Source organism: Oncorhynchus masou, chromosome 28 (assembly GCF_036934945.1).
Source record: "Oncorhynchus masou masou isolate Uvic2021 chromosome 28, UVic_Omas_1.1, whole genome shotgun sequence".
Taxonomy (NCBI): Eukaryota; Metazoa; Chordata; class Actinopteri; order Salmoniformes; family Salmonidae; genus Oncorhynchus; species Oncorhynchus masou.
The window spans coordinates 85,567,949-85,592,163 of record NC_088239.1 but is presented as its reverse complement, the minus strand read 5'-3'; the positions used below and the strand labels follow the sequence as shown (position 1 = coordinate 85,592,163).

The 24,215-nt window shown below is 38.0% G+C and overlaps 1 protein-coding gene across 1 annotated transcript; it reads left to right on the top strand.

Annotated features, from left to right (window-relative positions):
- Nucleotides 1-10,658: 10,658 nt before the first annotated feature.
- On the top strand, nt 10,659-22,676 carry LOC135518436 (dnaJ homolog subfamily C member 25-like). Its single transcript, XM_064943607.1, has 4 exons — nt 10,659-10,974; nt 13,669-13,821; nt 14,448-14,918; nt 16,691-22,676. The coding sequence occupies exons 1-4, from the start codon at nt 10,675-10,677 to the stop codon at nt 16,811-16,813; spliced, it is 1,047 nt and encodes a 348-aa protein (XP_064799679.1). The 5' UTR covers nt 10,659-10,674; the 3' UTR covers nt 16,814-22,676.
- The last annotated feature ends 1,539 nt before the right edge of the window (nt 22,677-24,215 follow it).

The following is a 24,215-nucleotide window of genomic DNA, read 5'->3' as shown; positions in this document are numbered from 1 at the left end:
AGACCAGCTAGATCTACTGTCTCTATTATATTATGACAGACCAGCTAGATCTACTGTCTCTATTATATTATGACAGACCAGCTAGATCTACTGTCTCTATTATATTATGACAGACCAGCTAGATCTACTGTCTCTATTATATTATGACAGACCAGCTAGATCTACTGTCTCTATTATATTATGACAGACCAGCTAGATCTACTGTCTCTATTATATTATGACAGACCAGCTAGATCTACTGTCTCTATTATATTATGACAGACCAGCTAGATCTACTGTCTCTATTATATTATGACAGACCAGCTAGATCTACTGTCTCTATTATATTATGACAGACCAGCTAGATCTACTGTCTCTATTATATTATGACAGACCAGCTAGATCTACTGTCTCTATTATATTATGACAGACCAGCTAGATCTACTGTCTCTATTATATTATGACAGACCAGCTAGATCTACTGTCTCTATTATATTATGACAGACCAGCTAGATCTACTGTCTCTATTATATTATGACAGACCAGCTAGATCTACTGTCTCTATTATATTATGACAGACCAGCTAGATCTACTGTCTCTATTATATTATGACAGACCAGCTAGATCTACTGTCTCTATTATATTATGACAGACCAGCTAGATCTACTGTCTCTATTATATTATGACAGACCAGCTAGATCTACTGTCTCTATTATATTATGACAGACCAGCTAGATCTACTGTCTCTATTATATTATGACAGACCAGCTAGATCTACTGTCTCTATTATATTATGACAGACCAGCTAGATCTACTGTCTCTATTATATTATGACAGACCAGCTAGATCTACTGTCTCTATTATATTATGACAGACCAGCTAGATCTACTGTCTCTATTATATTATGACAGACCAGCTAGATCTACTGTCTCTATTATATTATGACAGACCAGCTAGATCTACTGTCTCTATTATATTATGACAGACCAGCTAGATCTACTGTCTCTATTATATTATGACAGACCAGCTAGATCTACTGTCTCTATTATATTATGACAGACCAGCTAGATCTACTGTCTCTATTATATTATGACAGACCAGCTAGATCTACTGTCTCTATTATATTATGACAGACCAGCTAGATCTACTGTCTCTATTATATTATGACAGACCAGCTAGATCTACTGTCTCTATTATATTATGACAGACCAGCTAGATCTACTGTCTCTATTATATTATGACAGACCAGCTAGATCTACTGTCTCTATTATATTATGACAGACCAGCTAGATCTACTGTCTCTATTATATTATGACAGACCAGCTAGATCTACTGTCTCTATTATATTATGACAGACCAGCTAGATCTACTGTCTCTATTATATTATGACAGACCAGCTAGATCTACTGTCTCTATTATATTATGACAGACCAGCTAGATCTACTGTCTCTATTATATTATGACAGACCAGCTAGATCTACTGTCTCTATTATATTATGACAGACCAGCTAGATCTACTGTCTCTATTATATTATGACAGACCAGCTAGATCTACTGTCTCTATTATATTATGACAGACCAGCTAGATCTACTGTCTCTATTATATTATGACAGACCAGCTAGATCTACTGTCTCTATTATATTATGACAGACCAGCTAGATCTACTGTCTCTATTATATTATGACAGACCAGCTAGATCTACTGTCTCTATTATATTATGACAGACCAGCTAGATCTACTGTCTCTATTATATTATGACAGACCAGCTAGATCTACTGTCTCTATTATATTATGACAGACCAGCTAGATCTACTGTCTCTATTATATTATGACAGACCAGCTAGATCTACTGTCTCTATTATATTATGACAGACCAGCTAGATCTACTGTCTCTATTATATTATGACAGACCAGCTAGATCTACTGTCTCTATTATATTATGACAGACCAGCTAGATCTACTGTCTCTATTATATTATGACAGACCAGCTAGATCTACTGTCTCTATTATATTATGACAGACCAGCTAGATCTACTGTCTCTATTATATTATGACAGACCAGCTAGATCTACTGTCTCTATTATATTATGACAGACCAGCTAGATCTACTGTCTCTATTATATTATGACAGACCAGCTAGATCTACTGTCTCTATTATATTATGACAGACCAGCTAGATCTACTGTCTCTATTATATTATGACAGACCAGCTAGATCTACTGTCTCTATTATATTATGACAGACCAGCTAGATCTACTGTCTCTATTATATTATGACAGACCAGCTAGATCTACTGTCTCTATTATATTATGACAGACCAGCTAGATCTACTGTCTCTATTATATTATGACAGACCAGCTAGATCTACTGTCTCTATTATATTATGACAGACCAGCTAGATCTACTGTCTCTATTATATTATGACAGACCAGCTAGATCTACTGTCTCTATTATATTATGACAGACCAGCTAGATCTACTGTCTCTATTATATTATGACAGACCAGCTAGATCTACTGTCTCTATTATATTATGACAGACCAGCTAGATCTACTGTCTCTATTATATTATGACAGACCAGCTAGATCTACTGTCTCTATTATATTATGACAGACCAGCTAGATCTACTGTCTCTATTATATTATGACAGACCAGCTAGATCTACTGTCTCTATTATATTATGACAGACCAGCTAGATCTACTGTCTCTATTATATTATGACAGACCAGCTAGATCTACTGTCTCTATTATATTATGACAGACCAGCTAGATCTACTGTCTCTATTATATTATGACAGACCAGCTAGATCTACTGTCTCTATTATATTATGACAGACCAGCTAGATCTACTGTCTCTATTATATTATGACAGACCAGCTAGATCTACTGTCTCTATTATATTATGACAGACCAGCTAGATCTACTGTCTCTATTATATTATGACAGACCAGCTAGATCTACTGTCTCTATTATATTATGACAGACCAGCTAGATCTACTGTCTCTATTATATTATGACAGACCAGCTAGATCTACTGTCTCTATTATATTATGATGACAGACCAGCTAGATCTACTGTCTCTATTATATTATGACAGACCAGCTAGATCTACTGTCTCTATTATATTATGACAGACCAGCTAGATCTACTGTCTCTATTATATTATGACAGACCAGCTAGATCTACTGTCTCTATTATATTATGACAGACCAGCTAGATCTACTGTCTCTATTATATTATGACAGACCAGCTAGATCTACTGTCTCTATTATATTATGACAGACCAGCTAGATCTACTGTCTCTATTATATTATGACAGACCAGCTAGATCTACTGTCTCTATTATATTATGACAGACCAGCTAGATCTACTGTCTCTATTATATTATGACAGACCAGCTAGATCTACTGTCTCTATTATATTATGACAGACCAGCTAGATCTACTGTCTCTATTATATTATGACAGACCAGCTAGATCTACTGTCTCTATTATATTATGACAGACCAGCTAGATCTACTGTCTCTATTATATTATGACAGACCAGCTAGATCTACTGTCTCTATTATATTATGACAGACCAGCTAGATCTACTGTCTCTATTATATATGACAGACCAGCTAGATCTACTGTCTCTATTATATTATGACAGACCAGCTAGATCTACTGTCTCTATTATATTATGACAGACCAGCTAGATCTACTGTCTCTATTATATTATGACAGACCAGCTAGATCTACTGTCTCTATTATATTATGACAGACCAGCTAGATCTACTGTCTCTATTATATTATGACAGACCAGCTAGATCTACTGTCTCTATTATATTATGACAGACCAGCTAGATCTACTGTCTCTATTATATTATGACAGACCAGCTAGATCTACTGTCTCTATTATATTATGACAGACCAGCTAGATCTACTGTCTCTATTATATTATGACAGACCAGCTAGATCTACTGTCTCTATTATATTATGACAGACCAGCTAGATCTACTGTCTCTATTATATTATGACAGACCAGCTAGATCTACTGTCTCTATTATATTATGACAGACCAGCTAGATCTACTGTCTCTATTATATTATGACAGACCAGCTAGATATACTGTCTCTATTATATTATGACAGACCAGCTAGATCTACTGTCTCTATTATATTATGACAGACCAGCTAGATCTACTGTCTCTATTATATTATGACAGACCAGCTAGATCTACTGTCTCTATTATATTATGACAGACCAGCTAGATCTACTGTCTCTATTATATTATGACAGACCAGCTAGATCTACTGTCTCTATTATATTATGACAGACCAGCTAGATCTACTGTCTCTATTATATTATGACAGACCAGCTAGATCTACTGTCTCTATTATATTATGACAGACCAGCTAGATCTACTGTCTCTATTATATTATGACAGACCAGCTATCTACTGTCTCTATTATATTATGACAGACCAGCTAGATCTACTGTCTCTATTATATTATGACAGACCAGCTAGATCTACTGTCTCTATTATATTATGACAGACCAGCTAGATCTACTGTCTCTATTATATTATGACAGACCAGCTAGATCTACTGTCTCTATTATATTATGACAGACCAGCTAGATCTACTGTCTCTATTATATTATGACAGACCAGCTAGATCTACTGTCTCTATTATATTATGACAGACCAGCTAGATCTACTGTCTCTATTATATTATGACAGACCAGCTAGATCTACTGTCTCTATTATATTATGACAGACCAGCTAGATCTACTGTCTCTATTATATTATGACAGACCAGCTAGATCTACTGTCTCTATTATATTATGACAGACCAGCTAGATCTACTGTCTCTATTATATTATGACAGACCAGCTAGATCTACTGTCTCTATTATATTATGACAGACCAGCTAGATCTACTGTCTCTATTATATTATGACAGACCAGCTAGATCTACTGTCTCTATTATATTATGACAGACCAGCTAGATCTACTGTCTCTATTATATTATGACAGACCAGCTAGATCTACTGTCTCTATTATATTATGACAGACCAGCTAGATCTACTGTCTCTATTATATTATGACAGACCAGCTAGATCTACTGTCTCTATTATATTATGACAGACCAGCTAGATCTACTGTCTCTATTATATTATGACAGACCAGCTAGATCTACTGTCTCTATTATATTATGACAGACCAGCTAGATCTACTGTCTCTATTATATTATGACAGACCAGCTAGATCTACTGTCTCTATTATATTATGACAGACCAGCTAGATCTACTGTCTCTATTATATTATGACAGACCAGCTAGATCTACTGTCTCTATTATATTATGACAGACCAGCTAGATCTACTGTCTCTATTATATTATGACAGACCAGCTAGATCTACTGTCTCTATTATATTATGACAGACCAGCTAGATCTACTGTCTCTATTATATTATGACAGACCAGCTAGATCTACTGTCTCTATTATATTATGACAGACCAGCTAGATCTACTGTCTCTATTATATTATGACAGACCAGCTAGATCTACTGTCTCTATTATATTATGACAGACCAGCTAGATCTACTGTCTCTATTATATTATGACAGACCAGCTAGATCTACTGTCTCTATTATATTATGACAGACCAGCTAGATCTACTGTCTCTATTATATTATGACAGCCAGCTAGATCTACTGTCTCTATTATATTATGACAGACCAGCTAGATCTACTGTCTCTATTATATTATGACAGACCAGCTAGATCTACTGTCTCTATTATATTATGACAGACCAGCTAGATCTACTGTCTCTATTATATTATGACAGACCAGCTAGATCTACTGTCTCTATTATATTATGACAGACCAGCTAGATCTACTGTCTCTATTATATTATGACAGACCAGCTAGATCTACTGTCTCTATTATATTATGACAGACCAGCTAGATCTACTGTCTCTATTATATTATGACAGACCAGCTAGATCTACTGTCTCTATTATATTATGACAGACCAGCTAGATCTACTGTCTCTATTATATTATGACAGACCAGCTAGATCTACTGTCTCTATTATATTATGACAGACCAGCTAGATCTACTGTCTCTATTATATTATGACAGACCAGCTAGATCTACTGTCTCTATTATATTATGACAGACCAGCTAGATCTACTGTCTCTATTATATTATGACAGACCAGCTAGATCTACTGTCTCTATTATATTATGACAGACCAGCTAGATCTACTGTCTCTATTATATTATGACAGACCAGCTAGATCTACTGTCTCTATTATATTATGACAGACCAGCTAGATCTACTGTCTCTATTATATTATGACAGACCAGCTAGATCTACTGTCTCTATTATATTTTGACAGACCAGCTAGATCTACTGTCTCTATTATATTATGACAGACCAGCTAGATCTACTGTCTCTATTATATTATGACAGACCAGCTAGATCTACTGTCTCTATTATATTATGACAGACCAGCTAGATCTACTGTCTCTATTATATTATGACAGACCAGCTAGATCTACTGTCTCTATTATATTATGACAGACCAGCTAGATCTACTGTCTCTATTATATTATGACAGACCAGCTAGATCTACTGTCTCTATTATATTATGACAGACCAGCTAGATCTACTGTCTCTATTATATTATGACAGACCAGCTAGATCTACTGTCTCTATTATATTATGACAGACCAGCTAGATCTACTGTCTCTATTATATTATGACAGACCAGCTAGATCTACTGTCTCTATTATATGATGACAGACCAGCTAGATCTACTGTCTCTATTATATTATGACAGACCAGCTAGATCTACTGTCTCTATTATATTATGACAGACCAGCTAGATCTACTGTCTCTATTATATTATGACAGACCAGCTAGATCTACTGTCTCTATTATATTATGACAGACCAGCTAGATCTACTGTCTCTATTATAACATGACAGACCAGCTAGATCTACTGTCTCTATTATATTATGACAGACCAGCTAGATCTACTGTCTCTATTATATTATGACAGACCAGCTAGATCTACTGTCTCTATTATATTATGACAGACCAGCTAGATCTACTGTCTCTATTATATTATGACAGACCAGCTAGATCTACTGTCTCTATTATATTATGACAGACCAGCTAGATCTACTGTCTCTATTATATTATGACAGACCAGCTAGATCTACTGTCTCTATTATATTATGACAGACCAGCTAGATCTACTGTCTCTATTATATTATGACAGACCAGCTAGATCTACTGTCTCTATTATATTATGACAGACCAGCTAGATCTACTGTCTCTATTATATTATGACAGACCAGCTAGATCTACTGTCTCTATTATATTATGACAGACCAGCTAGATCTACTGTCTCTATTATATTATGACAGACCAGCTAGATCTACTGTCTCTATTATATTATGACAGACCAGCTAGATCTACTGTCTCTATTATATTATGACAGACCAGCTAGATCTACTGTCTCTATTATATTATGACAGACCAGCTAGATCTACTGTCTCTATTATATTATGACAGACCAGCTAGATCTACTGTCTCTATTATATTATGACAGACCAGCTAGATCTACTGTCTCTATTATATTATGACAGACCAGCTAGATCTAATGTCTCTATTATATTTTGACAGACCAGGTAGATCTACTGTCTCTATTATATTATGACAGACCAGCTAGATCTACTGTCTCTATTATATAATGACAGACCAGCTAGATCTACTGTCTCTATTATATTATGACAGACCAGCTAGATCTACTGTCTCTATTATATTATGACAGACCAGCTAGATCTACTGTCTCTATTATATTATGACAGACCAGCTAGATCTACTGTCTCTATTATATTATGACAGACCAGCTAGATCTACTGTCTCTATTATATTATGACAGACCAGCTAGATCTACTGTCTCTATTATATTATGACAGACCAGCTAGATCTACTGTCTCTATTATATTATGACAGACCAGCTAGATCTACTGTCTCTATTATATTATGACAGACCAGCTAGATCTACTGTCTCTATTATATTATGACAGACCAGCTAGATCTACTGTCTCTATTATATTATGACAGACCAGCTAGATCTACTGTCTCTATTATATAATGACAGACCAGCTAGATCTAATGTCTCTATTATATGATGACAGACCAGCTAGTTCCACTGTCTCTATTATATTATGACAGACCAGCTAGATCTACTGTCTCTATTATATTATGACAGACCAGCTAGATCTACTGTCTCTATTATATTATGACAGACCAGCTAGATCTACTGTCTCTATTATATTATGACAGACCAGCTAGATCTACTGTCTCTATTATATTATGACAGACCAGCTAGATCTACTGTCTCTATTATATTATGACAGACCAGCTAGATCTACTGTCTCTATTATATTATGACAGACCAGCTAGATATACTGTCTCTATTATATTATGACAGACCAGCTAGATCTACTGTCTCTATTATATTATGACAGACCAGCTAGATCTACTGTCTCTATTATATTATGACAGACCAGCTAGATCTACTGTCTCTATTATATAATGACAGACCAGGTAGATCTACTGTCTCTATTATATTATGACAGACCAGCATGATCTACTGTCTCTATTATATTATGACAGACCAGCTAGATCTACTGTCTCTATTATATTATGACAGACCAGCTAGATCCACTGTCTCTATTATAACATGACAGACCAGCTAGATCTATCTCTATTATATTATGACAGTCCAGCTTGATCTTCAGTCTCTATTATATTATGACAGACCAGCTAGATATACTGTCTCTATTATAACATGACAGACCAGCTAGATCTACTGTCTCTATTATATTATGACAGACCAGCTAGATCTACTGTCTCTATTATATTATGACAGAAAAGCTAGATCTACTGTCTCTATTATATTATGACAGACCAGCTAGATATACTGTCTCTATTGTACTATGACAGACCAGCTAGATCTAATGTCTCTATTATATTTTGACAGACCGGGTAGATCTACTGTCTCTATTATATTATGACAGACCAGCTAGATCTACTGTCTCTATTATATAATGACAGACCAGGTAGATCTACTGTGTCTATTATATTATGACAGAGCAGCTAGATCTAATGTCTCTATTATATTATGACAGACCAACTAGATCTACTGTCTCTATTATACTATGACAGACCAGCTTTATCTACTGTCTCTATTGTATTATGACAGACCAGCTTGATCTACTGTCTCTATTATAACATGACAGACCTGCTAGATATACTGTCTCTATTATATTATGACAGACCAGCTAGATCTACTGTCTCTATTCTATTATGACAGACCAGCTAGATCTACTGTCTCTATTATATTATGACAGACCAGCTTGATCTACTGTCTCTATTATATTTTGACAGAACAGGTAGATCTACTGTCTCTATTATATTATGACAGACCAGCTAGATCTACTGTGTCTATTATATTATGACAGACCAGCTAGATATACTGTCTCTATTATATTATGACAGACCAGCTAGATCTACTGTGTCTATTATATTATGACAGACCAGCTCGATATACTGTCTCTATTATGTTATGACAGACCAGCTAGATCTACTGTCTCTATGTCTCTATTATATTATGACAGACCTAGATCTACTGTCTCTATTATATTATGACAGACCAGGTAGATCTACTGTCTCTATAATATTATGACAGACCAGACCTTCTAACAAGCTGCTTAGCATACGATGCAAAACCAACAGTAAAACAGGCTGCTTAGCATCCTTAATTGTCTGCTGATGGTCCATCAATTGTGGATGAGCTTCCCATTGTATTAAATTTTAATATTCATTACGATTAAATTGTAAATAATTTAGATTGTCGTTTTGACAAAAAATGTTTTACTTATGTGTTTGTTTTTTGAGTTCTGATGGTTCAATGTATATAGAAGTATTGACTTCAGGACCATGGATAGTTGAATGTATATAGAGGTATTGACTTCAGGACCATGGATAGTTGAATGTATATAGAGTTATTGACTTCTGGACCATGGATATTTGAATGTATATAGAGTTATTGACTTCAGGACCATGGATATTTGAATGTATATAGAGTTATTGACTTCAGGACCATGGATATTTGAATGTATATAGAATTATTGACTTCAGGACCATGGATATTTGAATGTATATAGAGTTATTGACTTCAGGACCATGGATATTTGAATGTATATAGAATTATTGACTTCAGGACCATGGATAGGCACCCCATTTTTAGCAGTTTGACCACAGTGAAAGGCCAGCAACACTCCGTATCATTCAGAGCCCATTGAAATGACACCATATACACATTCTACAGACCCAACTGAGTTTTCCCTACAATACTTTTGCAGCAAAACTACAATAGTTCTTGCTCTATTCCATATTCAGTGATTTGCATTGGAACATGTTTTAAAACCCACGAGGAATGTAACTTAAATATTAACACATATGAATCATTCATGTTTAGACAATTATTTGTCATATATCATTAATAAATAAAGGTTATTGAATTTTGGGGGGAACGTTTCCGAAATCCGTAACCCGGAAGTACTTTTTTTTATTTTATGTTGCTGACGAGACGTGGATCAAATTCTGCGACTCATCAAGTGGTGAAAATGGCTGCACTCACTGAGTATGGTCGACACTGTGGTCAATGGATAGGCATTATAGTCATTGTGGTGGTGGTTTTCGTACCGTCTGCCACGGCGCTTATCGAGGGACTGTATTGTGGCACCCAGATTTGTTACGATGTTCTCGGAGTATCGAGGGAAGCGGTTAAATCGGACATAGCCCGGGCTTACAGACAGATAGCCAGAAAGTATCACCCGGACAGATTCTCAAGTCTTGCAGGCGAGACAAGAGAAAGTGCTCATCAAAAATTTCTGCTCATTGCGACTGCATATGAAACGTTGAAGGTAAGTGGAGAAACCTGACATTTTTATTCGTTTCAGCTAATATTTTCAAATTAAAACGCTGCTTCTCGGTTCAGGTAGTTACCGCGAACTTATGTTGTATGCCAATGTGGCACTTTGCTCAACTCCGTCAAAAAAAATGCCTTCAGTCAATTTGATCGTTTTGCCTTCAAGTGTACAAATACTGTAAATGACTGTTATGAATCAACCTGAACAGGTTCAAAGTCAAATTATCATTGGGATGTTTTTTTCCTTCACATGCAGGTAGGGGCAGCCCGATCAAATCTGACACCCAAGATGTTGGGAAAAGTTGTTGTAGTGATTCAGATGAGCAGTATGTATCTGGAGGTTGACATGGTCATCTCTGAATCAGATGATCAGTATCTAATCAGAGAGGATCCACTGAAATGTGTTTTGTCAGACGAGGCAAGGTTTGGAGGGTTCATGCTTACCACTCCACATAATAGTGAGTTTACGTTGACTCGTGGGGATTGGGAGAGGGTCCCTTCAGAAAGAAGTGGTAGGTATAGTTTGTAAGTTCCTATGGCCTATTTTGCACCGCCGATAAGCCGGGCCCAGAAAAGTTGGATCCTCAACCTCGACCTTTAAAAAAAAAAAAAAAAAAAACGAACAGTTTTTTTGTGTGTGTCCTTGGTCTTGATAACCACTACGGTGTTATTGCGGAAAATAGTATGCAGCATCATCTGGATAGGTGTTCGAAAAATGTTTAACATTTACCTTTATAACATTTCTGCCAAACCGTCCACGCATACAGTTTGACGCATACGTTCGATAAATCCAACGTATGAACCACACAGAACGCACTGCCTCTGCAACGCACTGCCTCTGCAACGCACTGCCTCTGCAACGCACTGCCTCTGCAACGCACTGCCTCTGCAACGCACTGCCTCTGCAAGGAAAACGCAGCGTTCCATGGGAAATGAATGTACTTATTGTGAACCAAAATGCAATGACGCTGTCGATCACACGGAGGCGTTATGAGAGGGCAAGGCGGAAAAAGCCTTTTACACAGTGGGTGCAAGACTGTTTTAATATGAGTTATTGGAGAGAACTGTACATGTTATCTTGAAGGCAGAACTGCACTCCAACTCTGATAGGCTTGATACAGACAGTACCAGGCAAAACCTTTAGAACATTCCATGGTTTTTCTTTATTTTTTAATTTTTTTCTACATTGTTGAATAATAGTGAAGACATCAAAACTATGAAATGACACAAATGGAATCATGTAGTAACCAAAAAATGTACGCAAATCAAAATATATTTTATATTTGAGATTCTTCAAAGTAGCTACCCTTTGCCTTGATGACAGCTTTGCATGCTATTGGCATTCTCTCAACCAGCTTCATGAGGTAGTCGCCTGGAATGCATTTCAATTAACAGGTGTGCCTTGTTAAAAGTTGTGGAATTTCTTTCCTTAATGCGTTTGAGCCAATCAGAGCCAATCAAGGTAGGGCTGGTATACCGAAGAGAGCCCTATTTAGTAAAATACCAAGTCCATATTATGGCAAGAACAGCTCAAATAAGCAAAGAAAAACGACAGTCCATCACTACTTTAATACATGATGGTCAGTCAATAAGGATCATTTCAAGAACTTTGAACATTTCTTCAAGTGCAGTCACAAAATAAATAAATAAATGCTTCACAGAGTTCAAGTAACAGACACATCTCAACATCAACTGTTCAGAGGAGACTGTGTGAATCAGACCTTCATGGTCAAATTGCTGAAAAGAAATCACTACTAAAGAACACCAATAAGAAGAGACTTGCTTTGGCCAAGAAACACGAGCATTGGACATTAGAATAGTGGACATCTGTCCTTTGGTCTGACGAGTCCAAATTTTAGATTTCTGGTTCCAACCGCTGTGTCTTTGAGACACAGTGTAGGTGAATGGATGATCTCTTCATGTGTGGTTCCCACCGTGAAGCATGGAGGAGGAGGGGCGCTTTGCTGGTGACACTGCCAGTGATTTATTTAGAATTCAAGGCACACTTAACCAGCATCGCTACCACATCATTCTGCAGCGATATGCCATCCCATCTGCTTTGGGCTTAGTGGGACAATATTTTTTTTTTCAACAGGACATTGCCCCAATACACACACCCAGGCTGTGTAAGGGCTATTTGACCAAGAAGGAGAGTGATGGAGTGCTGCATCAGATGACCTGGCCTCCACAATCACCCGGCCTCAACCCAATTGTGATAGTTTGGGATGAGTTGTACCGCAGAGTGAAGGAAAAGCAGCCAAAAAGTGCTCAGCATATGTGGGAACTCCTTCAAGACTGTTGGAAAAGCATTCTTCATGAAGCTGGTTGAGAGAATGCCAAGAGTGTGCAACGCTGTCATCAAGTCAAAGGGTGGCTACTTTGAAGAATCTAGAATAGAAAATATATTTAGATTAGTTTAACACCTTTTTTTTTGTTTTGTTTTTTGGTTACTACAAATGTGTTATTTCATAGTTCATGTCTTCACTATTATTCTTCAATGTAGAAAATAGTAAAAAAAAAATATAAAAAAAAACCTTGAATGAGCAGGTGTGTCCAAACTTTTGATTGGTAGTGTACATACAGCTCTCAATCATTCTGATACGGAGATATCTTCTTGTACCTTAGTACCTTAGTACATTAGCTAGTCGTCATAATAGTGTTATAAGGGCCATTTCCTCCTGTGTATCAGGATGAGGACTCCCGTAGAGACTACGACTACATGCTGGACCACCCTGAAGAGTACTACAGCCACTACTACACCTACTACAGGAGACGACTGGCACCTAAAGTGGACGTACGGATTGTCATTCTGGTCACCGTGGTTGCTATATCCATCTTCCAGGTAGGATCATACACATACTCGTGTCGTGCACTATAAAGGGAATAGGGTGGTATTTGGGACGCAGGGTGTGTTTTCTTAATACCAATCATGAGCAGTAGAATGTCACCGTTTTGGAGGTTACGAATGGTACCGTTTGGAAAATGTAATGTTAGGAATCGCACCGTTTGGTACATAGCAGTGTGTGAATAATCAGAAAGGTTCTGATAGACCCATAGGAACCCATTTCCTCCCGAGATGCACTCTCTGAACTAGGAATGACCTGGGATGTTCTCTGTTTAGTGAGTCCTCCAGATCAGAGGCTGTAGGGATGACCAGGGATGTTCTCTGTTTAGTGAGTCCTCCAGATCAGAGACAGTAGGGATGACCTGGGATGTTGTCTTGATAAGTACATGAATTGGACCATTTTCCTGTCCTGCTAAGCATTCAAAATGTAACGAGTACTTTTGAGTATATGGAGTAAAAAGTACATTTTTTAGGAATGTAGTGAAGTAAAGGTTGTAAAATAATATATAAATACTAAAGTACAGCGACCCCCAGAAACTACTTACAGTAAGTAGTTCTTTAAAGTATTTTTACATCATTACTTTACACCACTACCTGATTGTGACTTAATTTTCCTGCTTCAGTACTACAGTTGGTGGGCCAGCTACACTGAAGCCATCAACTACCTATCAACGGTCCCCAAGTACCGTATCCAGGCGACAGAGATAGCCAAGCAGCTGGGTCTCCTGAACAAGACTAAAGAGAAGGGCAAGAACCGTCGGTCCAAAGAGGAGATCCGGGAACAGGAAGAAGAGGTCATCCGTGACATCATCAAGAACAAGATCGACATCAAGGGAGGCTACCAGAAGCCTAAAATCTTGGACATCCTGCTCTGTCAGATTGTCCTGTTCCCTTACTGCCTGTGTGCCTATGTGGTCTGGTACTGTAAGTGGATCTACAGGTTCACCATCTGCAGAGAGGAGTACGGAGACGAGGAGAAGCTCTACATCATCAGGAGGAACATGAAGATGTCTCAGTCTCAGTTCGACAGTCTGGAGGCGGAGCAGAGAGACACGTTACTGGAGAGGCAGCTCTGGATCAAAGACAACTATGAGGTCTGTAGTAATGTTGCAGTAGTAGTAGTAGTAGCAGCTGTAGTAGTAGCAGCTGTAGTAGTAGTAGTAGCAGCTGTAGTAGTAGTAGCAGCTGTAGTGTAGTAGTAGTAGCAGCTGTAGTGTAGTAGTAGTAGCAGCTGTAGTGTAGTAGTAGCAGCTGTAGTGTAGTAGTAGCAGCTGTAGTAGTAGTAGCAACTGTAGTAGTAGCTGTAGTAGTAGTAGCAGCTGCTGTAGTAGTAGTAGTAGTAGTAGTAGCAGCTGTAGTAGTAGTAGCAGCTGCTGTAGTAGTAGTAGTAGTAGTAGTAGCAGCTGTAGTGTAGTAGTAGCAGCTGTAGTGTAGTAGTAGCAGCTGTAGTAGTAGTAGCAACTGTAGTAGTAGCTGTAGTAGTAGTAGCAGCTGCTGTAGTAGTAGTAGTAGCAGCTGTAGTGTAGTAGTAGTAGTAGTAGCAGCTGTAGTAGTAGTAGCTGTAGTAGTAGTAGCAGCTACAGTAGTAGTAGTAGTAGTAGCAGCTGTAGTAGTAGCAGCTACAGTAGTAGTAGTAGTAGTAGTAGCAGCTACAGTAGTAGTAGCAGCTACAGTAGTAGTAGTAGCAGCTGTAGTAGTAGTAGTAGTAGTAGTAGCAGCTGTAGTAGTAGTAGTAGTAGTAGTAGCAGCAGTAGTAGTAGTAGTAGTAGTAGCAGCTGTAGTAGTAGTAGCAGCTGTAGTAGTAGTAGCAGCTGTAGTAGTAGCAGCTGTAGTAGCAGCTGTAGTAGCAGTAGTAGCAGTAGCAGTAGTAGTAGTAGCAGCTGTAGTAGTAGCAGCTGTAGTAGTAGTAGTAGCAGCTGTAGTAGTAGTAGTAGCAGCTGTAGTAGTTGTAGTAGTAGCAGCTGTAGTAGTTGTAGTAGTAGCAGCTGTAGTAGCAGCAGCAGTAGCAGCTGTAGTAGAAGCTGTAGTAGTAGTAGTAGTAGTAGTAGTAGTAGCAGCTGTAGTAGTAGTAGCAGCTGTAGTAGTAGTAGTAGCAGCTGTAATATTAGTAGTAGTTGTAGTAGCAGCTGTAGTAGCAGCTGTAGTAGTAGTAGCAGCTGTAGTAGTAGTAGTAGCAGCTGTAGTAGTAGTAGCAGCTGTAGTAGTAGTAGTAGCAGCTGTAGTAGTAGTAGTAGCAGCTGTAGTAGTAGTAGTAGCAGCTGTAGCAGTAGTAGTAGTAGTTGCAGCTGTAGTAGTTGCAGCTGTAGTAGTAGTTGCAGCTGTAGTAGTAGTAGTAGTTGCAGCTGTAGTAGTAGTAGTAGTAGTAGTAGCAGCTGTAGTAGTAGCAGCTGTAGTAATAGTAGTAGTAGCAGCTGTAGTAGTAGTAGTAGTAGTAGCAGCTGTAATAGTAGTAGTAGTAGTAGTAGTAGCAGCTGTAGTAGTAGTAGTGGTAGTAGTAGTAGCAGCTGTAATAGTAGTAGTAGTAGTAGTAGCAGCTGTAGTAGTAGTAGCAGCTGTAGTGGTAGACTACACACACAAACAGTGGAACACTGTGCACCAGATATTACAATGTTATAACAACAGAACACATTCTGTATGTGAACATTTATATCTGTTGCAAAGCATTCCACTTTCATATTATGGAAAATGAGATGTGAAAGCCCAAGGGGTGGTTTCCTGGCCCGAGATTAAGCCGACTACTGGTACAAAAGGAAGCTCGAGAGAGTATCTCCATTTAAAAATAATGATGCTTTCTTTTTGTTGCCTTTTAAAAAATATATATATTTTTTATGTTTGTATATTTATATTGCATGATGTTGTTGTACAGGTGTACAAGGAAGAACAGGAGGAAGAGATGAAGACGAAGATGGCCCTGGACCCCAGGTGGAAGAGGTACCGACGGTGGATGAAGAATGAAGGACCTGGACGACTCACTTTTATTGACGATTGACAACATGCCGATCAATAATCACACCTGACTTGTGGCAATACTTACAGATACACACTGTGTTATACCGATACAGGGCCTTCGGAAAGTATTCAGACCCCTGGACTTTTTCCACATTTTGTTAAGTTACAACCTTGTTCTAAAATTGATGGAATAAATTATTTATAAAATCTACACACAATACCCCATATTGACAAAGCAAAAACAGATTTTTTTTTTGTTTGGCCGGGCAGCCAACTCTAGGAAGAGTCTTGGTGGTTCCAGACTTTTTTCCATTTTAAGAATGATGAAGGCCACTGTGTTCTTGGGGACCTTCAATGCTGCAGAAATGTTTTGGTACCCTTCCCCAGATCTGTGCCTCAACACAATCCTGCCTCGGAGCTCCGTGAGCTCCGTATTAAAAATAAAAAAACATTTCCATAAGTATTCAGACTCTTTACTCAGTACTTTGTTGAAGCACCTTTGGCAGGGATTACAGCCTCAAGTCTTCTTGGGTATGACGCTACACGCTTTGCACACCTATATTTGGGGAGCTTCTCCCATTCTCTGCAGATCCTCTCAAGCTCTGTCAGGATGGATGGGGAGCATCGCTGTACAGCTATTTTCAGGTCTCCAGAGATGTTCAATTGGGTTCAAGTCCGGGCTCTGGCTGGTCATCTCAAGGACATTCAGAGGCTTGTCCTGAAGCCACTCCTGCGTTGTCTTGTCTGTGTGTTTAGGGTCGTTGTCCTGTTGGAAGTGAACATTTGCCCAAGTCTGAGGTCCTGAGTGCTCTGGATCAGGTTTTCATCAAGGATCTCTGTACTTTGCTCCATTAATCTTTCCCTCGATCCTGACTAGTCTCCCAGTCCCTGCTACTGAAAAACATCCCCACAGCATGATGCTGCCACCACCATGCTTCACAATCGGGATGGTGCCAGGTTTCCTCCAGACGTGACACTTTGCATTAAGGCCAAAGAGTTCAATCTTGGTTCCATCAAACCAGAGAATCTTGTTTCTCATGGTCAGAGTCCTTTAGGTGCCTTTTGGCAAACTCCAAGCGGGCTGTCATGTGCCTTTTACTGAGGAGTGGCTTCTGTCTGGTCACTCTACCATTAAGGCCTAATTGGTCGAGTGCTGCAGATATTGTTGTCCTGGAAGGCTCTCTCATCTCCACAGAGGAACTCTGGAGCTCTGTCAGAGTGACCATTGGGTTCTTGGTCACCTCCCTGACCAAGGCCCTTCTCCCCCGATTGCTTAGTTTGGCCGGGAAGCCAGCTCTAGGAAGAGTCTTGGTGGTTCCAACCTTCTTCCATTGAAGAATGACGGAGGCCACTGTGATCTTGGAGACCTTCAATGCTGCAGAAATGTTTTGGTACCCTTCCCAGATCTGTGCCTCGACACAATCCTGTCTCGGAGCTCTACGGACCATTCCTTCGACCTCATGACTTGGTTTTTGCTCTGACATGCACTGTCAACTGTGGGACCTTATATAGTCAGGTGTGTGCCTTTCCAAATCATGTCCAATCAATTGAATTTACCACAGGTGGACTCCAATCAAGATGTAGAAACATCTCAAGGATGATCAGTGGAAACAGGATGCACCTGAGCTCACTTTTGAGTCTCATAGCAAAGGGTCTGAATACTTATGTAAATAAGGTACTTCTGGTTTGTATTTTTACTACATTTGCAAAAATGTCTAAACATTGTGTAGATTGAGGAAATAAAAGTAATTCAATACATTTTAGAATAAGGCTGTAATGTATCAAAGTGGACAACCGATACACTGTGATGAAATATATACAGACACAGTGTTATACACATACAATGTGTTTGCATACCTGAGTGTTTGTGAATGCATCTACTGATGTGTGTGTACAGACGATTGACAATAATGCCTGTTTGTATGGAGAATTATTTTCATAGATATTGGGGATGTTTTCAAGCCGGTGAAAGGCACTACTGTATAACTAATCAGATGTATTAAAGCCTTATACAGCATATCGAGAGCTGAGGACTAGAAGGGTCTATCTGCAAAAAGATCATTCTGAGATAATTGGCTTTCAAGTTCTGAACCCTCATTGGTTTGAACGTGTCGGCTATTTATTTACATCTTGATTCTTTGGAACTTAACATTGTATTTAGAGTATTATATACGTAGTGTATGTAGAGTATTATATACGTAGTGTATTTAGAGTATTATATACGTAGTGTATTTAGAGTAGTATATACGTAGTGTATTTAGAGTATTATATACGTAGTGTATGTAGGGTATTATATACGTAGTGTATTTAGAGTAGTATATACGTAGTGTATGTAGGGTATTATATACGTAGTGTATGTAGAGTATTATATACGTAGTGTATTTAGAGTAGTATATACGTAGTGTATGTAGAGAACATTGTATTTAGAGTACAATATAGTATATGTAGAGAACATAGTATTTAGAGTACTGTGTAGTATATGTGGAAAATATAGTATTTAGAGTACTATGTAGTATATGTAGAGAACATTGAATTTAGAGTACTATGTAGAGTGTTTATATAGAGAACATTGTATTTAGAGTACTGTGTAGTGTATGTAGATAACACTGTATTTAGAGTACTATGTAGTATATAGAGAGAACATTGTATTTGTAGTACTAGGTAGTATATATAGAGAACATTGTATTTGTAGTAGTGTATATAGAGAACGTTGTATTTAGAGTACTAGGTAGTATATATAGAGAACATTGTATTTGTAGTAGTGTATATAGAGAACATTGTATTTAGAGTACTAGGTAGTGTATATAGAGAACATTGTATTTAGAGTACTAGGTAGTGTATATAGAGAACATTGTATTTAGAGTACTAGGTAGGATATGTAGATAACATTGTAACATTGTATTTAGAGTACTAGGTAGGATATGTAGAGAACATTGTAACATTGTATTTAGAGTACTAGGTAGGATATGTAGATAACATTGTATAAATAGAGAACATTGTATTTGTAGTAGTGTATATAGAGAACATTGTATTTAGAGTACTAGGTAGTATATATAGAGAACATTGTAACATTGTATTTAGAGTACTAGGTAGGATATGTAGATAACATTGTATATATAGAGAACATTGTATTTGTAGTAGTGTATATAGAGAACATTGTATTTCGAGTACTAGGTAGGATATGTAGATAACATTGTATTTCGAGTACTAGGTAGTATATATAGAGAACATTGTATTTAGAGTACTAGGTAGTATATGTAGAGAACATTGTATTTGTAGTAGTATATATAGAGAACATTGTATTTAGAGTACTGTGTAGTATCTATAGAGAACATTGTATTTGTAGTAGTGTATATAGAGAACATTGTATTGTATACTACTGTGTAGTATATGTAGAGAACATTGTATTTAGAGTACTAGGTAGTATATATAGAGAACATTGTATTTGTAGTAGTGTATATAGAGAACATTGTATTTAGAGTACTAGGTAGTATATATAGAGAACATTGTATTTAGAGTACTATGTAGTATATATAGAGAACATTGTATTTAGAGTACTATGTAGTATATATAGAGAACATTGTATTTGTAGTAGTGTATATAGAGAACATTGTATTTAGAGTACTAGGTAGTATATATAGAGAACATTGTATTCAGAGTACTAGGTAGGATATGTAGAGAACATTGTATTTGTAGTAGTGTATATAGAGAACATTGTATTGTATACTACTGTGTAGTATATGTAGATAGAACCTTCTAGCCTCAACCTCTGCTGGTGTTTGCCACCTTTCATAATATGACCTTTCTGCTCTACAGGGAAAGGCTCTATGAAAGAGTCAGAAGATGCATTTAAAACCTGCATGGAGGAACGGTTCTTATTACGAAGCTATGTCCTAAATGGAACCCTGTATAGTGCACCACTTCTGGTCAAATCTAGTGCACTATATAGTACGCCACTTCTGGTCAAATCTAGTGCACTATATAGTGTGCCATTTCTGGTCAAATCTAGTGCACTATATAGTGCGCCACTTCTGGTCAAAACTAGTGCACTATATAGTGCGCCACTTCTGGTCAAAACTAGTGCACTATATAGTGCGCCACGTCTAGTCAGAACTAGTGCACTATATAGTGCGCCACTTCTAGTCAGAACTAGTGCACTATATAGTGCGCCACTTCTGGTCAAAACTAGTGCACTATATAGTGCGCCACTTCTAGTCAGAACTAGTGCACTATATAGTGCGCCACTTCTAGTCAGAACTAGTGCACTATATAGTGCGCCACGTCTAGTCAGAACTAGTGCACTATATAGTGCGCCACTAGGGACAGATCCCAGGGTTAGGCAGGGTTGTGTAGTCTTATTACAGATGCTCATCGTCTGTCTCTGCTTCTAACTGTTATCCCGTCAGACAGATTAATCCCTATTTCTGGAATCTCTATTGAAAGTGCTTCTTAATCCAGGAATTGTCTTAATCTGTGTGTGGGAAACGTGTCTGTTATGGGTTAGAATGGAATTGGCCTTCCTATGAATTGTCTTACCTGGGAAGGCTATTTTGAATCACAACCCAGCACAGCCAGAAGAGGACTGGCCCCCCCTCAGAGCCTGGTTCCTCTCTAGGTTTCTTCCTAGGTTTTGGCCTTTCTCGGGAGTTTTTCCTAACCACCGTGCTTCTACACCTGCATTGCTTGCTGTTTGGGGTTTTAGGCTGAGTTTCTGTACAGCACTTTTGAGATATCAGCTGATGTACGAAGGGCTTTATAAATACATTTGATTTGATTTGAACTGAAAGTACTGGTACACAAAATTGTGCAAAGTATTCAGAACCCAGTAAAAATGAGTCCTCGGTCTGTGATATTAGTTCTGCCCCCATCCTTTACTTTAAATATTGACTTTGTTGCATGTTAACAGCCAACCAATCAAGCTTCATTTGACCTATACTGTAATAATATGGTATATTACGGAGTAGTTGGGTACGTGTTGAGATTTGTTGGATTGAAACACAAACATGATATATTTTTTTAAATGAAACCAGAGATTCTTGTTGGTATTATCATGGTACTGCGTTGGGTTTGTGTTTAAAATCACTGTCAGTCTCTGTCTGGACCCTATTTCATATAGACCTGCCATACTTTTGACCAGGGCACATAAGACTTAAAGTAGTGTACTATATAGGGAATAGGGCCCTGGTCTAAAGTAGTGTACTACATAGGGAATTAGGCTTTGTCCCAAATACACCACCTATGTTTATTGTTTATCATGTAACCATAACATGATGAAATCAAATCTGCCCCTCAGACTGTGGTTGCTACACATCATTTACAATTCAATGCTAAATCATCTCTGTAGTATATGTTATAGTAATTAGCAACATCAACAAGAATTTAGTGTAGTTCAACTATTTCTCACTTAGTTGGAACTCCTGTTTGGGTGAGACATATTTGGGGGAGGGAAACATTTTTATTTCTAAACATATTAAAATAATAGTATAGTATATTTTAAATGTCAAGGTACATGCCATTATAAAAAAATATTTTAAAAAACATGTCAGAAACGGAATGCATTGCTTGACTGCTGGACACGTGATACAACCAGATGCTTCAAACCTTTTGCGTTCCAGCGGAAGTCATTCGTCGTTAGTGGAGCTGTCCGCAACGATCCGTTGCTAAAGGAAAGAAGGGCTGAAACTGCTTGCTTAGTTAGATTTGGGGTATATGAATTGCATATCCGATGATTGTAAACGTGTGGGTGATGATGATGTCACGCCAGCTACTTCGAACAGTTTCAGGCAGCGCTTGTGTTGTCCACTGTGATGTGATGCTGTGACCAACATTGGCCTGGATGCTTCCTACATAGAAAAGGACGTTTTTTATTAATTTAGCCTAAGCTAAATAAAATGTAAAAAATTGCACGGTTGTCTGTCACTTATTATTAATGCTATGCTATTACTATTTTACGATGTTAAAGGGCTGCTGTCAAAAATAGCAACATTTAGCTAAAATGTGTCTCTTGACGTTCTGGTCATTTGTCAACCTTGCCTTTGCCGTTTCTATCATCGCAGTGATTTACGGTAAGTAAAGTATTCAGACCTTTGACTTTTTCTACATTTTTTAAAACATTACAGCGTATTTTAAAATGGAGAAGGAAAAAAAATAATCAATCTACACACAATATCCCATAATGACAGCGAAAACAGCTTTGTAGAAATGTTTGCACATTTATAAAAACAAATACCAAAGTATTCAGAACCTTTGCTATGAGACTTGAAATTGAGCTCAGGTGCATCCTGTTTCCATTGATCATCCTTGAGATGTTTCTACAACTTGGTTGGAGTCCATCTGTGGTAAATTCAATTGATTGGACATGATTTGGAAAGGCACACAACTGTATATAAGGCCCCACAGTTGACTGCTCTTTGGCCTGAATGCCAAGCATCACATCTGGAGGAAACCTGGCACCATCCCTACGCTGAAGCATGGTGGTGGCAGCCTCATGCTGTGGGGATGTTTTTCAGCAGCAGGGACTTGGAGACATGGCAGGATCGAGGGAAAGATAAACGGTGCAAAGTACAGAGAGATCCTTGATGAAAACCTGCTCTAGCGCAGCTAACTGTAGGCTAGTTGTCTGTGATATTGGTGTCTAGCTGTAGGCTAGTTGTCTAGTGATATTGGTATCTAGCTGTTGGCTAGTTGTCTAGTGATATTGGTATCTAGCTGTTGGCTAGTTGTCTAGTGATATTGGTATCTAGTGATGTTGGTGTCTAGCTAGCTGTAGGCTAGTTGTCTAGTGATATTGGTGTCTAGTTGTTGGCTCGTTGTCTAGTGATATTGGTATGTAGGCTAGTTGTCTAGTGATGTTGGTGTCTAGCTAGCTGTAGGCTAGTTGTCTAGTGATGTTGGTGTCTATCTGTAGGTAGTTGTCTAGTGATATTGGTGTCTAGCTGTAGGCTAGTTGTCTAGTGATATTGGTGTCTAGCTGTAGGCTAGTTGTCTAGTGATATTGGTGTCTAGCTGTAGGCTAGTTGTCTAGTGATATTGGTGTCTCGCTGTAGGCTAGTTGTCTAGTGATATTGGTGTCTAGTGATATTGCTGTAGGCTAGTTGTCTAGTGATATTGGTGTCTGGCTGTAGGCTAGTCTAGTGATATTGGTGTCTAGCTGTAGGCTAGTTGTCTAGTGATATTGTAGGTGTTGTCTAGTGTAGGCTAGTTGTTCGTGTATTGTCTAGCTGTATAGTTGTCTAGTGTCTAGCTGTAGGCTAGTTGTCTAGTGATATTGGTGTTGTCTAGCTGTTGTCTAGGCTAGTTGTCTAGTGATATTGGTGTCTAGCTGTAGGCTAGTTGTCTATTGGTGTCTAGCTGTAGGATAGTTGTCTAGTGATATTGTTGTCTAGTGATATTGGTATCTAGCTGTAGTCTGGCAAACATTTTTTCAAATCAAGGATGCATGG